Source organism: Trichechus manatus, unplaced genomic scaffold (genome assembly GCF_000243295.1).
Source record: "Trichechus manatus latirostris isolate Lorelei unplaced genomic scaffold, TriManLat1.0 scaffold00165, whole genome shotgun sequence".
Lineage (NCBI taxonomy): Eukaryota > Metazoa > Chordata > Mammalia > Sirenia > Trichechidae > Trichechus > Trichechus manatus.
This window is the reverse complement of record NW_004444101.1, coordinates 3,408,310-3,424,807: the sequence shown is the minus strand read 5'-3', so window position 1 is coordinate 3,424,807 and position 16,498 is coordinate 3,408,310. Positions and strand designations below refer to the sequence as shown.

At 52.9% G+C, this 16,498-nt stretch overlaps 1 protein-coding gene across 1 annotated transcript in view; it reads left to right on the top strand.

The window, feature by feature from the left end:
* HDAC4 (histone deacetylase 4) overlaps positions 1 to 16,498 on the top strand; it is a 285,280-nt gene that overhangs the window by 108,037 nt on the left and 160,745 nt on the right. The window contains exon 2 of the mRNA XM_023740851.1: positions 11,269 to 11,340. Within this exon, the coding sequence (XP_023596619.1) occupies positions 11,269 to 11,340 (72 nt within the window). The remainder of the gene's footprint in view (positions 1 to 11,268; positions 11,341 to 16,498) is intronic.

Sequence of the window (16,498 nt, the reverse complement as noted above, 5' to 3'; positions counted from 1 at the left end):
GGGGGCCTGGTGGGGCCTGGTGGGTGAGCCCCTCGTCTGCAGTGGGGAGGGTGGCCCTTTCCTGCATCCCAGATCTCGATCCCAGACCCGGCAGCTCTGTCTGTGAGATAGAGCTCTTCCCTTTACCGTGGCCTGTGGCGGCAAGAACGTGCTAGAGTATGGCTGGACAGGAGCGAGGCCGTGGGACAGGTTCTCCCGTCCAGCCCCGGGGCAGTGACCAGGGCGTGCAGCCGTGGGAAGGACGCCCCTTGTCTGTCCCTCAGGGCTGGGCCTCCTGAACCCACGGTCCCAGGAAAGCTGTGCCTTCAAAGGAGACAGCGGCCATCAGGTGTCACCAAGGGTGAACTTGAGATCACATGACTTCAGGGCGCTTCCACACGTGGCCTGCAGTTGAGGCTGAGCCTGCGCTCTGGTCCACGAGGAGGCACTGGTGGCCCCAGGCCTCAGGTGGCAGGTGGGACAGTGTGATGGACTGTAGCTGGACTGAGCCTGCGGGTGACACCATGTCTGGACACATCCATCCAGGAGGTGGCCCTGACTGCCCACTGCTCATCGTCCATTCTCCTTGGCTTTGGGTGGTGGTCCAGGGCCCCTCAGAAGCCACCTCTGGAGATGGGGACTTGGGTGCTGAGGATGAAACGATGCTATTACTTACACGTCTCCTCCGTGGCTCCAGAGGGCAGACACTGTCCCTTCGTCACCTTGGGATTCTCAGCTCCCAGTGCGACGCCTGTAGCATACTCGGCTCCTGATAAATGTTTGTTAAATAAGTGACACCTTCCTCACCAGAAGACGTGTGTGCGTAACGCTAGAAAGCATGGAGGAGCCCACTGCCACCTGTTTCCCAGCTTGAAAAGGCCACGGGCGCTGCAGGTGCCGTGATGGGGGTGCTCTCCTCAGCGTCAGGAAAAGTCCCGGGCAAGGGTGACAGTCTGAAACGAAGAGCGATCACGGGCTAACGTGTTTCAGGACGAGGAGAGGGATCTGTGTGGCGTCAGGAGAATGAATGCCACCGGGAAGCCACCCACGAGATAAACCCGGCCCGTTTTCTTTGCTTGTGCTCACTGTACGCAGTCTTTCCGGGCATAGCATTGCCGTGTGGAGTGTGTACCATCTAATCTTCAGCTCTTTTTTTTTCTCCTTTAGCGGCTCAGCTAGAGAGATTGATAAGTATTTCAGAAGGCCGGAGCTCCACCCAAGATGAGTGGGTGTCGGGAGCCTGGGGCTTGGCAACAATGAAGACTGTTCTTTGAGGAGCTGTGGGGTCAGTGTAGAATTTCTAAACCAGCAAAACACGAGAGAGTTGTGCGATACCGTTTGCTCTTCAGAACGGCTTGTGGGTCTCTTCATGTTCATGGGTTCATGACAGCACCCTCCATGGCCCCCACCAGGCATAGCAGCACCCGCCAGCCCACCTGTCCTAGGATGCAGCAGTGCCTCACAGCACCCCACACATCACATAATCCCCTAGAATGTCCTGGTGGATTCACCTTCCAAATCGATCCCACCTCTGCCCACTTCTTACCTGCTCCATGGAGCTGTCCTGGTCCCAGGCCTGGGCTCTGAAACACCTCGTCACTCTCTTCCCTGCTCCGCCTCCCTATTCCGCCCCTTCTGACTGGGGTTAATACTCTACATGGAGCTAAACGAGCCCCTTAAAGCATAGGTCAGAGCAGGAGGTCCTCGCCGGGGCCCCAGGACCCATGGTCTGGCCCCATGGCCTGTCACCCTGCTTCCTGGTTACTCAGCCACAGCCCCACTGGGACCCAGCAGGGGTCCCACCTCACAGCCTTTGCTGGTCCCCCTCACCTCGCTGCTCTTTCTTGGGGTGCTTTACCTGGCTGGTTCTCACTGCCATCCAGGTTCCTGCCCAGATGCCACTCCTCAGAAGGGCCGTCTTGGGTCACTTTGTCTAAAGCGAAGCCTCCCAGTCACGTTCTGCCTTCACAGTTTGTATTCCCAGCACGTGGTTCCATGCAGTCTGTTTGGTTACGTGTCGTCTCCTCTTCCCTAGTGGAAGTTTGGGGGGCAGGGCTCTGTCGTGTTCACTGCTGCATCCCCAGACCTACGGCAGTCGCTCAGTAACTAGGTTAGGGAGCTTTGGTGAATGAGTGAATGAATGAATGAGTGAAGTGGTGTGGACTGTGTGCTGGTGTGCAGAGGCAGCATGGCACCGAGGGGTGGGTTTGGGTAGGAAGCTGGCCTCGACCTTGGCCGAGTCATTCAGCGTCTCCATGGCTTGCTTTCCTCACCTCTGAAATGGGGCGTTAACAGGACCTATGCCCTTTATTCCTCTCGTGAGGACTCCATGAGCTAATGAAGTGCTCAGCCAAGTGCCTGGCCCGTAAGAGGCGCCCGATAAGAGTTAGCTGTTTCTATTTCTGGTTTAGAATGCAAGGCTTTTTTGTTCAGTTTACCAGCAACTAGTGAGAACAGTCGTTTAGAAAATGAAGAACTTTTAGTGAACTGAAGCAAATCATGTCCTAAAGTGCGAGGGGAGAAAGCCGTTCCACCCAAGGGATCTGAAAGCATCATCCTTAAAGCAACTTAGCAGGCATTTGCTGCGTGAGACCCCGAGGCCAGCATGCTCCTTGGGCTGCAGCTGCTGCTCTGGGGTGCAGCCCCTGTGAGCGTTGAATCTGGGCATCACGTGGGTGGAGCATTAGCAGAGTGGTTCTGGGTCAGCCCCACCTCCTCCCTGTCCTTGTCCTTGACATCTGACCATGGATGGTCACTTCTGAGTAAGGAGGTAAAGACTTCTGGTTCCCTACAGAGACTGAGAAATGCTGGTCTTGGGGCGATGTCCTCAGAATAGACTGCTGTTAGAAAAGAAACACCCCAAGTGGGTGGCTTTAACAAACACATTTATTTTCTCATAGTTTAGGAGGCTAGAAGTCCAAATTTAGGGTCAGCTCTAGAGGAAGGCGTTCGTTCTGTCTCTGTCAGCTCTGGAGGAAGGTCCTTCCTTGTCTCTTCTGAGCTTCTGCCCCTGAGCAATCTTCATGTGGCTTGGCATGTCTTTTACCCCATCTCTGCTCGCCTAATCGTCTCTTTTTATCTCTTGTAAGAGATTAACTCAAGACACACCCTACACTAATCCTGCCTCATTAACATGACAGAAAACTCATTCCAAATGGTATTATAACCATGGGCATAGAGGTTAGGATTTACAACACATATTTTGGGGGGACACAATTCAATCCATAACATTCCACCCTTTGGCCCCCAAAATCATGTCCTTGACACATACAAAACACATTCACCCTATCATATCATCACAAAAGGTCAACTCCAAGTCCAGAATCTCATATTCTGAGTCATCTAAATCAAATATAGGTGAGATTTGAGGCATATTCCATCCTGGGACAAAATTCCTGTTCGTCTGTGAACCTGTGAAATCTAGACTACAGGGTATCTATTTCCAAAGTACGAGATGGAACAGGCACAAAATAAACATTTCCATTAAAAATGGGAGAAATTGGAGGGCAAGAAGGGATAAGAAGTACCAAGCAAGTCCAAAACCCAGCAGAACAAGTTACATTAGCTCTCAAGACTTAAAAATAATCCTTTGTTCTTTGGGACCACCTGGGTAAGGATCCCACCCTGCAGACTCTGGGTGTTGGCCATGCCTTCTGGATTCTGGGTAGAGGCCCCTTGGGTCTGGGCTTCAGCTATGCCTTCGAGGTCCACTGGGATAAGAAGTCTGCTCCCTCAGTTTTGGGTGGCCCCATTCTCCTAGAGCATTTGAGTGGAGACCCCACTCCCTCAGCCCTGGTAGGCCCCATCCTTCTACCTTTTGGGTATGGCAGCCCCGCACTCTGGAACTGAGTTGGTGAAGATCAGACTCTTTGAAACCTAGGAGGCTGTGACCCCACCCTTTAAGCTTCAGGAGACTGTGGCCCCACCCTTTGAAACCAAAAAGGCCCTGCTTCCTGTGCTCCTTCCAACAGTTCTGCTAATCTCCAGGCTACTCCAGGGATGATCCTTTTCTTGGAGGACAACAGATGTAGCTCCTTTGCCTATTTCCTGTCTGTAGAATTCCAAGAGGCAGACAGCATTCTTTCCTTTTGTTCTCTTTTCCCTTCAGTCTAAGCTGGTGGGTTTTCTGCTGTGGTAGTTGGTTAGATCTATCAGTCACAGGCTTAATATCTTTAACAAAAGATTGTGTAGCCACATCCTTGGTGAACATTCTAGGACACGTGTCCTAGAGCAGAACTTTTTAAATCTTTAAGTTTTGTCTTCATTTTGCATAGTTCATTTTGAAGTCTACCTCTTCCTCTTGCATTTTACTATAAGCAGCAGGGAGAAACCACATGGCCCCTTTAAGATCTTGCTTAGAAATCTCCTCAGCCAAATATCCAAGTTCATCACTTACAAGTTCTACCTTCCACCAAATGTTAAACGTAATTCAGACAAGTTCTTCATCACTGCATAAAAAGCACCACCCTTCTCCATTGTTCAATCACATGCTCATCATTGTCTTTTAAAGCGTCACCAGAGGCACATTTAACGTCCACATGTCTAGCAACATTTCATTGCTAGCGCCATATGTATTCTCTAAGACGATAGAGACTTTCCCTACAGCTCTCCTCACTTCCCTCTGAGCCCTCACCAGAATCGCTGCTGACATCCATAATTCTACCAACAGTCTCTTCAAGGCAATCTAGGCTTTTACTATTAAGTACCTTAAAACTCTTCCAGCATCTACCCATTACCCAAAACTGCTTCCACATTTTAGGTATCTGTTAGAGCAGTACCCCATTCTTCCGGTACCAAATTCTGTCTCAGTTGTCTAGTGGTGCTATAACAGAAATACCACATATGGGTGGCTTTAACAAACAGAAGTTTATTTTCTCACAGTTCAGGAGGCTAGAAGTCTGAATGAGGGTGCTGGCTCTGTGGGAAGGCTTTCTGTCTCTTTTGGCTCTGGTGGAAGGTCCTTATGTCTTCTGAGCTTCTGCTCCAGGGTAATCTTCATATGGTTTGACATCTCTTTTCGCTCCATCTCTGCTTGCCTAATCTGCTCGTTTTATCTCTTGTAAGAGATTAACTCAAGGCACACCCTACGCTAATTAATCCTGCCTCATTAACATAACAGAAAACTCATTCCCAAGTGGGATTATAGCCAAAGGCATAGAGGTTAGGATTTACAATTCGGTGGGACACAATTCAGTCCATAATAGGTGGATTGAGCCTGGAGCTGGTTTCCATCCTCCTCTGGGCCCTTAAGTGGCACCGCCTTAATGCCCTCCAGCCGCGCAGCTCACATGCCTCTGCAGTCTTTTTCCAAAAGGCCATTGTGTTTTTTGTTATGATTTAGTGACTCATTTCTCATGAGCTGTTTAATATGTGCTTTTTTTCCGGCTTCCTGTTACTTAACCACAGATAACTTTTAGCTAATTTTTAATACCCAGCAACGTGGAAAGTGGGTTGGAGGATGGCTTGTCCATACAGTGGTTTTAGCGGCTGACTCACACATTTGGGAGAGGTTTTGGCCCTGACCAGCTGTCTTGGCAGGGGCTGGGGATACACGTCCTGGGCAGGGGCAGATTAAACCAGTAAGCAAGGTACACATGGGCTTACTTGTGCTTACTTACTTATCTGTAGGGTACAATTTCACCTGTTTTTCATCACATCAAAACAAGTGAAATTGTGCCCTATGGGTGAGGGAGTAAGCTCGAGTAAGCCTGTGAGTATCTTTTTTATTGGGTAATCTGTCCCTGGTCGTGGATGTGGCCGTGGCCACTGTCACGGGGTACAGGTGAAGTGGGAGGATCAAATGGAGTCTCGCTCAGCAGGGATTCTGCCCCACTTTCTAGGGATTTGCTTTCTTTCCTCCTTTGGTCAGCCCTGGGGCTCCACTGGACAGAGGATGACACAGCCTGGGATTCCAAGTAACACGCACCACTTAGGTGACGCGCGCGTAGGACCAGGCTTGTCTGATCCCTAACTCCCACAGGGCCATGGGGCCTCCGGGACACGGCCTCCTCCGCAGGTCCGGTCCTGCCCAGGCGAGGGCTGCTCTCGCCAGGACTTTGGTTGGTCAGACTGCATGGCGTTTGGTGGTTTCAGCTGAGAAAGTCGAAGAACGCCTGCGGAAAAGTAGAAGTGCAGGTATGGCCTGAGCAGCTGGACCTCCGGCTTTCGCACAAGGGCCAGCTGGTTACAGCTGTGGGAGGCAGGTGTGGTTACCACCAGCACATCCGTGTCAGCACGCCTTTCCAGCCTTCACCACGGCTCCGTTGCTTTCTGAGGCCCCTAAATTCAGTCAAACGGACCTGTGTAGAAATCGATTTTAAATGAGTCATCCAGGCACAGAAGGGTTTGTTTTGTGTTCTTTCAAAGGGCTGCGCTAACTCCTGTCCTATTTCATCTCCCGCTCCGGCTCTGAGAAATCCGTGCAGTCCACATCTGAGGTCCCCTCTTACACCTCGCTCCCACAAAGCAGCTTTGTGATGACTCACTCTGCTCCGTCCCCTCCACAGCAGATAGGCATCCTCAGGACAGGGACAAGGGCTGTTGTCAAAGGCGGGCCGGGACGTTTTCTCAATTGTGTCCCCGCGGTTGTGCAGGGCTGAGCTGCTCATTAGAGCTGCCATCTTGGGTTGTCTTGTTCAGGGCAGAAGGCAGGTGTCCCGAGCAGTGCCTGGACAAAGTCTGAGAGTGACCGAGAAACTCCCTCCAGGAAGTGTTTGCCTCTGGCCGTCAGGGAACAGACGCACGCTTTGTCCAGCCTCCAGAACACAGCCGCATTGACTCCACACAGCACTGGCAAAGGCGTTTCTTTGAGTCATCTGTGCTCTCTCTGTCACCCACTTGCTTGCTCGTTCATTCAGTCTGTGCCGAGCCCGGCTCCCAGTCCCCTGTGCTGGGCTCCACTCGGGGCCGGGGCTGCGGGGACGGGCCAGACCCGCTTTGTCCCCCAGCAGCTCCTTGTCCGTGTGCGGGTGCCACCTGCCCCAGAGGTTCCTCCCTGTGGCCTGTGGTCACAGCCTCCCGCTGTGTTTGTCCTCATCACCGAAGCTGTCTGGTTTTGTGGATCCTATCTCATATAGGTGTGGGTGAGGCAGCATTTTTCTACTTTTAAATTTTCCCAGAGAAAATTCCTGAGTAATGGGCTGCTTACTCTTTCTTTTGTGGTTAAATCTGGACCATGTTCTTCCCTTAATTTAACTTCAGTCTTTCTGCTTGGTGTCTGAGTACCTGGGGCTGAGGCTGCTTGAACATTTTGTCCTGTTTGACCTGATTAGGTCATAAAAATAACCTGGCTATCGTCGAGTCCATTCTGACTCATGGCGACCCCACGTATGTCAGAGTAGGACTGGGCTCCAGAGGGTTTTCAATGGCTGATTTTGGGGGAAGTAGATTGCCAGGCTTTTCTTCCAAGGCACCTCTGGGTGGACTCGAACTGCCAACCTTTAGGTTAGCGGAGTGTTCTAACCTTTTGCATCACCTAGGACCTCTCGTTAGGTCATAGGTTTTACAAATTAAGCCTTGTGGGGCACGTGGCAAAAACAGGGCACCTCCCATTAGGATGGAGACGCCGTCCTCCCCCGCACAGACCCCACGTGTGGGCAGAGCGTGCTCCTGGGCGGCGAGGGTGCAGACCCCACATGTGGGCAGGGCGTGCGCCTGGGTGGCGAGGGTGTAGACCCTGCAGGGCATGTGCCTGGGCGGCGAGGGCGCAGGCCCCGCGTGCGGGCAGGGCGTGCGCCTGGGCGGCGAGGGTGCACACACACACCTGCTGGTGCCTCGATGCCACCTTGTCCACCTTGCAGGTGTTTGCATCCCAGCAGCTCAGTGCGTGTGTGTTGAAGTGCTTGTTGGCCAGGAGTGTCTGGGCGCTTGAACTCGGGGCTGATGATGAACTGGTGATTATGAAGGACTATTAATGAAAGAATCAGGTGGACGGATTTATCTACCAGGTATTAATTCAGGGAAGATTATCTTGATTGGAAATGAAGGCTCGTCATTACTCTTGAAATCTCTTGAAAAACTTTTATTATGATAAAGTTCAAATAAATACAAAAGCAGAGAGACTAGTGTGTGGTGAACCCTCAGGTGCCCACCGCCCACCTGCAGCCACCCCCAACCTTTCCACCATTCCCACTTCATCAGCCCCCCACCCCCTTATCTTACAAGCTTTATTATACAACTTGGATGTTTGTCAATAGCTTACACAGTGAGGGAAAGAAAATTCCCATGGCTTGGGGCACTCGAGGCTATTAGCCCATGTCTCACATTTCTCACAGGGACGAGCGTGTGTGGCTGACTTGAGTCTATCGAGCAGCCCGGCGCCAAGTACTACCTGGAGGAGGCGATATGGAGCCAGGGTGGGTGGGGGCACAAGTCCTGCCTGGGGGCCCCCAGCTTGAGGTGCCTCTGGGGTGTTCAGCCCAGAGTTGGGGACGACCCTGGGTAATCAGAGTATCTGCTGACTGAGTCTTTTTACCTCTGACGATGACTCTTCAGTACGCAGAGCCCGCTTTCATGATTTAATGGAACAAGGGGATTGGATTTCTAGTAAGATCCTACCACAGGTCCTGCAGGTGAGGGCAGGGAAATGCTGGCTTCACGTTGGCCTGTGGCCCCAGTGGGGAGGCGCCATCGCCCGAGTCCCACACAGATGCACAAGGTGTGCGAGGGGGAGGTTTGTCCAGAACGTGCACCCCGCTGTGCCCTCTCATGGGGAACGTTAGTGTTCAGGGGGACACATCCTTGTGGGCAGTGCTTTCTCAGATACCTGCTCAGGGGCATGGGGAGAGGCGCCTTCTGCGGCCAGCCCCCAGCATGCTTAGGGGCATGAGGAGAGGTGTCTTCTGTGGCCAGCCCCCTGTGTGCTGAGGGGGCATGGGGGAGAGGCGTCTTCTGTGGCCAGCCCCCTGTGTGCTGAGGGGGCATGGGGGAGAGGCCTCTTCCTGGCCAGCCCCCTGTGTGCTGAGGGGGCATGGGGGAGAGGCCTCTTCCTGGCCAGCACCCAGCAGGAGGGACTTTGTCCCTTTCCCCTCTTCAGGCAAGTGGAAGGCAAGGGAGCGTCATCAGGTAAGGGGACTTGGTAAATTTTTGTCCCCATTGTCTATGCTACCCTTTGTTTTGACTTTTCTCTGCATTTATTTTAGTAACCAAATGTGTGTCCATGCATGCATGCGCGTGCACGCGCACACACACACCAGCAAACACGTGTCCACCCCAGGAACTTCTGACTTTCTTGTTAAGTTAGCTTTTGAAGTACCAGAGCTTCTCCTGTTCGCCGTCAGCCCTCAGGTGTCCCTGCAATTCAGTGTCCCCAGCACCCTTGTGCGGCCCGCTACACCCTCCTAGAGCACCTAGTTCTCCCAGACCACGTGTGGTTCTGGAGTTGAAATGGCAGGGGAGGCGCCGGGTACCCTTTTCTCAGCTTGGCGCAGTGATTCAGGTTCTTCATTGCAGACGGCCCTGCCTGTGTCCAGGGCGGCCCTGCCTCTCCCTTCCAGAACGTCCTCTGGTCACAGACAGACCAGGGAGCGGTCAGTGGATCTGAGCAGGCAGAATGACAGCAAACACCCACCCTGACGCTCAGGTATTCCCGGGGGGTGGGGGTCCCAGTCACTGCACATGCGTTTCTAGCAAGTTCCCCTGCTACTGGGTTTGAGTCTACGCAGACTAGAAGGGTGCCGGTGGGGCGAAGGGAAGGAACGCCCTCATTCCTGCTAGCACTGCCAGGCGCTTGCTCGGCCCCTGAGATGCACGTTGTTAATTGCCGCGAGCAGACTCCCACTCCTGGCGCCCGTGCTCAGCAGAATGCGGCGCTGCCTGGTCCTGCCCCGTCTCAAGGTCTCTGTGAGCCGCGGTGGAGGTCGCACAGGATACACGGTGTGTATGTTCACAGCTGAGCGTCCCGCCTTTCGTGGGTGGTCACGGTCCTAGAGACATGTCTTTGGTGTAAATAGTCGGGGTTGTTTCCGTGGGCCTGAAGGTGGCTTGTGAAGGACACATAGGACCTGCTACCCCTTTCACCGACTCAGCCCGGAGTATCTTAACCCCAAATATGCCTGACAGGTTACCCTCCATCTATTTTGTTACCTCGAAGTGGCCAGAGTCAGGGAAGGGTGCTGGCTGGTGGGAGGGGAGGCCTAGCCGACCCCAGGCCTGCTTCCCGGCAAGGCGCAGGGCACCCCTCCTGCTCCCAGCGGGTGCTCACCTCGCAGGATGGTGCCCCTGTGTGGGACGGTGCCACCTCGTGGGCCGGCACGAGCTCCGGGTCACTCCTCAGGGAGCGTCCTGTCCCCAGAGCTGTGAAGTGCCCTCAGCGCGCTTGTGTTGTCCCTGCCTACAAACATGCTGGCCGTTCACACCGACTGTGAAGGCTACTCGAGATAGGACCCATTTTGGGAAAAGGTGACGCTGTGTGTTTTTGTCCGGCTGTGACCCAAGATCTCGCCGTCTGCCCTGGACACCACTGCTGTCTTCCCTACGTTAGCATCGAAGTGACCGTGGTGTCGGAAGTCAGCAGTGACAGCCGTGCCATCGCGAGCCATTCCGCCTCACTCGGCCGAGGCTAATTGCAGGAGAACAGTGTGATTCCTGGAAGTTTTACCAGTTCCTTCCTCTCCATCTGTCCACGCCCGGTGCCTCCTGGTTTACGGAGTGGCTGGGTCCTGGGCCCATCTTTGGAGCTGGTCTGGATAGAGAGAGATGCTCCCTGAATACAATCCAGAAGGCGGTTTAAATGAAATGAGTCCTTAAATCGTAGGCCCCGGCAGAATTTTTCTAAAGCTGGTTTGTGTGTCTTGGTAGTCCTGGTGCCGGCCCGTTTCCTTTCCTGTCCCGTGAGCCCCCGCATGGCTGTCACGCTGCGCGTCCCGGCCCGTGTGTGCTGGCAGCCAGGCCGTTTGTTGCTACCTGTGAGGAAGGTGGGCAGCCTTCTCTTTTCAGTGTCACTGCTGTGGTCCCTGCCGAAAAGCTGATGTCATAGTTGTCCTGACAAATACAAGCAGGTATAGCGTGGTGGCCACAGACCAGAAGCAACGGGAAACAGCTCGGCCAGGTGCTCCTGGGCCAGAAGTCAGGGTCTTGCCGATCTCCACTGGGGACCGTGCGGTCATTCCGCAAAAGGTCTTTTATTTCCCGATTCTGCAAAGAGAAGGGATCCGTGCTGGAGCCAGCGTGCCAACAGGAAGGGCACGTATACGCCCGTGGTCTGCTGGGTTCCTCCTTGCAGGCCCTCAGGGTGAAGTGTTCTCTGCCATGTGAGCGGACTCTGAAGCCAGTGCCTCTTCTGTTCTGCAGATGGACTTTCTGGCCGGGACCAGCCAGTGGAGCTGCTCAGCCCTGCCCGCGTGAACCACATGCCCAGCACAGGTAAGTCGCCCGCGGCCTGTCCGAACTGCCCTGCGCCCCAGCGGTGGGGACTGGGGCTCCACTTTACTGGGGGATGTGAACAGAAAGGGGGGCTGTGGGTTCTCAGACTTGCTGAATTTGGGCGCTCCATTCCTGGGGTCTGTAGGCCACCTTTTCTAGAAATGAATTGGGCATTGGCTCGATGCCGTGAGTGGCAGAGAAATGCAGCCACTCTGTCGTGAGCCTCAAAGGACGCGTTCTTTCTCGAGGTTCCAGCTGCTGAGCTCTCCGGGGGCCGGGGGCACGCAGAGTTCCCGGCTTGCAGCGGGGCCGGGCCGGGTCAGAAGGCTGTGCTGGGGTGGCCAGGCTGCGGCCAGCCACATGGCCAGGCAGATGCCACCTTGTCCTCCCTGGCCCCGCACTCACTCTTCATGGTAAAATGAGCCACCGGGGTTGCTCGTCTTTAATTTAAAAAGCGTCACCCGTGACTGAATCTCCCATCCTGCGTGTGCTATTTCTGAACGCGTGGTACTCCGCGTACGTTCTCTCTCACTCTCGTCCCTGAAGCAGTCTTTCCCAGATCTGTGTGACCGCGCAGACTTGCTCTTCTCGGCTTTTTTCTGTAAAACACCCATTCCTGCACCGTTTCCCCCAGGGACTCTGCTTGACGCGTGGGTGCCCTTCACAGGCCACGTGGCTGTACGAGAGTTAAAACACGACCCTCCACGAGGCACTGCTCTCACCACCCCACGCCACTCCCTCAGCTCTGAGGGCGGCCTGCCGGACACCTGCCGCTGTCACGTCGTGAGGCCTGGTCTCTGTGGCCTTTGACGGCCGCCCCTCCACTGCCCGCTCCGCGCTCCCTGCCAGCCACCTTGTGTCCCGAGGGCAGCACTGGCTGGGGCCGGGGAGGTGGGCCAGCCCAGCATGCCCCTTCCTGGGCCCCCTGGGTCTCCCTGGGCCCTCCAATTGCTCGCCTTCACTCGTCTCCCTTAATCCCGAAGCAAGTGGGCAGCTAGGCTGGGCTTTTCAGAGCAGTGGTTTCTTTCTGCGTGTAGTGACTCCCTGGTCAGCCCAGGACGGCGCTGGGCACTTCCCTGGGCACAGAGCTTGGCTTGTCTCCCTGCCACGCTCCTAGAAGGTGCCCAGGTCCCGGGCAGGCGCTCCGGCCTCCTGCAGGGAGGCCCACAGTGGCTCCTTTATATGGGCTGGCTTCACACACCTCCTCTTCAGCCTCGGTGCCTACCTGCCCAGGATGCTGGGCAGAGAGGAGGGGGTGGAGCTTTACAACAGAATATGAAGGATGTAATCACTGTTGTATTGTGGCCCATGTAGACAGTCTGGATCTTCACGTTCTCCAGAGCTCGTTTGACCGTGTTATTTTTGTTGAAACACTGAATCCTCGTGCAGCGTGAGCATCTGAAGGTGTCTTCTGGCGTGCCCAGGGCTGAGCCTAGACAGCAGATCCTCAGATTGCCCCGGAGGCTGGTCTCTGTGAGTGACGGAAAACGTGGGTGGCCTCCAGGTGAGCAAGAAGGAGGCGGGTTTCACAGTAGGTTTCTACTCGGGAAGTATGGCCTGCCTGTAGGACCTGAAGTGGCCCTGGGCTTCGTGGCCATATGTGGACTTCAGGGCACGTCTGGGGTCCTGGCTCCACTGTGTTCGACTGTGTGACATTAGGCAAGTTACTTAATGTCTCTGGGCTTTGTTTCCTCGTTTATTAGATGAGGATAGTAATGCCTTCTCTGCAGGGTCCTCGTGAAGATCAGATGTGTGTGTCTGATTTTCGGTAGTTCCTGAACCCACGTCGTCTCCTCACGCCCCCTGGCTGGTCCTGATGCTGGCGTGGGGTGTCACCGTCACAGTGGTGGCTCAGGGTCCTAGGACATTTCACACCCGTTCTCCTTCTTGGGGAGAACCGCCCAACTCAGGAGGAATGCTGGGTGGAGATTTGTCTACACCCCATGTAGGTGAGACAAGCCACTTAACTTCCTCCTAACAGGTTCCCGGAGCCCTGGTGGCGCAGTGGTTAAGAGCTCGGTTGCTAACCAAAAGGTCAGGAGTTCGAATCCACCAGCCGCTCCTTAGAAACCCTATGGGGCAGTTCTGCTCTGTCCTGTAGGGTTGCTGTGAGTCGGAGTCGACGACAGCACTGGTTTAACAGGTGCTGCTGGCCAGAGCAGAGGGACATCGTGGCCCCTCCTAGCACTCACTGCACATTTTTGCAACATTGGTTGTCAAACTGTTTGAGAACGATCCTAACCCAGTGCCCACAAGCCCCCCACGGGGTAAGGGGACACACGTGCACAGCAGCACCCACGACCTTGATGTTGAGGCCGCACATGTAGGACGCACCTTAGGGGCAGCTTAAGGTGAAGGGGTCGAGTGTGTGTCAGGGAGGTTGGTCATTCCAGCCCACGGTAAAACACACTCCACAAAGAAGTATTAATCTCAGGCTGTATAATAATTTGAAAATCAATGTGAAATTTTCTTCAAAGCTGCATTTTTATGATATTGGAGTAGAAACGTTCTTAGACTTGTTGTATGTCACTCCCAGCTGGCTTTTGCACATTTTCTAACAACTGAGTATAATCTTGAGCACTCCTTTGCCGCTGGGCTGTGTGAAAACCAGCCGATGTATGTAATTTGCAGGAGTTACCCCCGCGCTTGCTCTGGAAGCGTGTTCTTTAGAACCCAAAGCTCGTGCGGTGGCTGGAAAACATGCACAGATCCTGGCCCCTCCCCGGCCTCCTCTCCTTCCTTGGCTGACCTTGACCTTCTCGTACATGGTGGCCGCTCAGCACTGCCTTTCTTCTGGTTATGGTTCTTCCGGTGGTGCGATTTGTTTGTGCTTGACTGCTAACCTAAAGGTTGACAGTTCAAACTCATGTAGCAGTGCTGTGGAAGAAAGGCCTGGAGATCTGCTCCTGAAAGGTCACAGCGAAGAAAACCTTATGGAACCGTTCTGCTCTGACATATGAGTCTAAATTAACTGGACAGCGGTGAGTTTTTGTTTGTTTTTTAAAAATACGCTTAAACCAAAACCAAATCCATTGCCGTCAAGTCAATTCCAGCTCTCAGTGCCTCTATAGAACAGAGTAGAACTATCCCATAGGGTTTCCAAGGCTGTAATCTTTATGGAAGCAGACTGCCACATCTTTTTCCTACGGAGCGGCTGGTGGGTTCAAACCGCCAACCTTTCGGTTAGCAGCCGAGCGCTTAACCACTGTGCCACCAGGGCTCCTCTAAATACCCTTAGTCTTTAGAAATTCTTATTTCAGGGAAACAGCACCATTCATACCTTTTCTCTGTTTGCCGTCTTGAATTGAGATTTTAGATAATTCACGCAAGAGTATCACTTTTGTTGGAAAATCTATGTTGTAAAAGGAGAAAGTCAAAATACTATTTGTTTTGTATTAATTCATTTTCTTCAACTTCCCCCTTAACTTCTGTAAACATATACATATGGTTCTTTACAGAAATAAAAATTTAAAAAACTTTAAATTTTAATTATAAAATATTTGTGTCTTAAAAAAACCAAACCAAACCCATTGCCGTTGAGTTGATTCCAACTCATAGTGACCCTATAGAACAGAGTAGAACCACCCCATAGAAATTTCAAGGAGCACCTGCTGTATTCAAACTGTCGACCTTTTGGTTAGCAGCCGAGCTCTTAACCACTACGCCACAGGGGTTTCTTCTTTCATAAAAGACATAAAGAAAAAAATCCTCACAACTGGACCAACAAGCAGCATCATGATAAACAGAGAAACGATTGAAGTTGTTAAGGATTTAATTTTATTTGGATCCACAATCAATGCCCATGGAAGCAGCAGTCAAGAAATCAAAAGACGCATTGCATTGGGCAGATGTGCTGGAAAAGACCTCCTTAAAGTGTTAAAAACCAAAGATGTCACTTTAAGGACTAAGGAGCACCTGACCCAAGGTGTGGTGTTTCCAGTTGTCTCACATGCATGGAAAAGCTGGACAATGAATAAGGAAGACTGAAGAAGAATGGATGCCTTTGAACTGTGGTGCTGGCGAAGAATATTGAATATACCACGGACATGCCAAAAGAACTAACAAATCTGTCTTGGAAGAAGTACAGTCAGAATGCTCCTTAGAAACAAGGATGGGGAGACTTTGTTTCACATACTTTGGACATGTTATCAGGAGGGATCAGTCCCTGGAGAAGGACATCATGCTTGGTAAAGTAGAGGGTCAGTGAAAAAGAGGAAGACCCTCAAGGAGATGGATTGGCACAGTGGCTGCAACAATGGGCTCAGGCATAACAATGATTGTGAGGATGGCGCAGGACCGGGCAGTGTTTCGTTCTGTTGTACATGGGGTCGCCATGAGTCAGAACCGACCTGACAGCACCTAACAACAACAGCATCAGAAAAGACATAAAACACTGCCATTGCCTACCATGAAGATATAACAAATATTAATATTACTCTAGCTTCGTGTGTCTTTGTTTCTGTGAAGAAATGAAGTGTGACAATTATGGATGAAGCCATGCCCTTTCTCCCTTCCCAGAGGTAGTCATTATCCTGAAGTCATTATATATCATCTCCACACTATACTATTACTACATAGGTACTCACTGGTGCAAATGGTTAACATGCTCAGCTGCTAAGTGAAAGGTTGGAGGTTCGAGTCCACCCAGAGGCACCTTGGAAGAAAGGCCTGGTGATCTGCTTCTGAAAAATCAGCCACTGAAAACCCTAAGGAGCGCAGTTCTACTCTGACACGCAGGGGGTTGCCATGAGTCAGAGTCGACTTGACGTTTGGGCGGCTCCCGACTGTGCTCTTGCATTCTCCCGGCTTTTCTAGAACCTAGGACAGTGGCCTTGGTACTGTAGGTCCCTGTGAGCAGGAAGGTGGTCCAGCTAGAGAGGAATGGACACCCCCCGAGCGCGGCTCCGTTCTGCTGAAAGCGGCTCTCCTGTGGTTTCCATCACTCTCTAGTCGGACCACTTCTCGAATTCTTTCCTTTTTTCCTACTTTCCTGTCCTTCTTTCTCTGCTTCCCTGTTTCTTTACTCAGACCTCACCAAATCAAGGGCCCCCCGATGATACACTTTTGAATGACAGAGGGCTCAGAGAGAAGGACGCAGCGTCCAGGTCCGCACAGGGGTGTGTGGCCAAGCCCTGGGCTGGCCGCTCAGGTGGCCAGG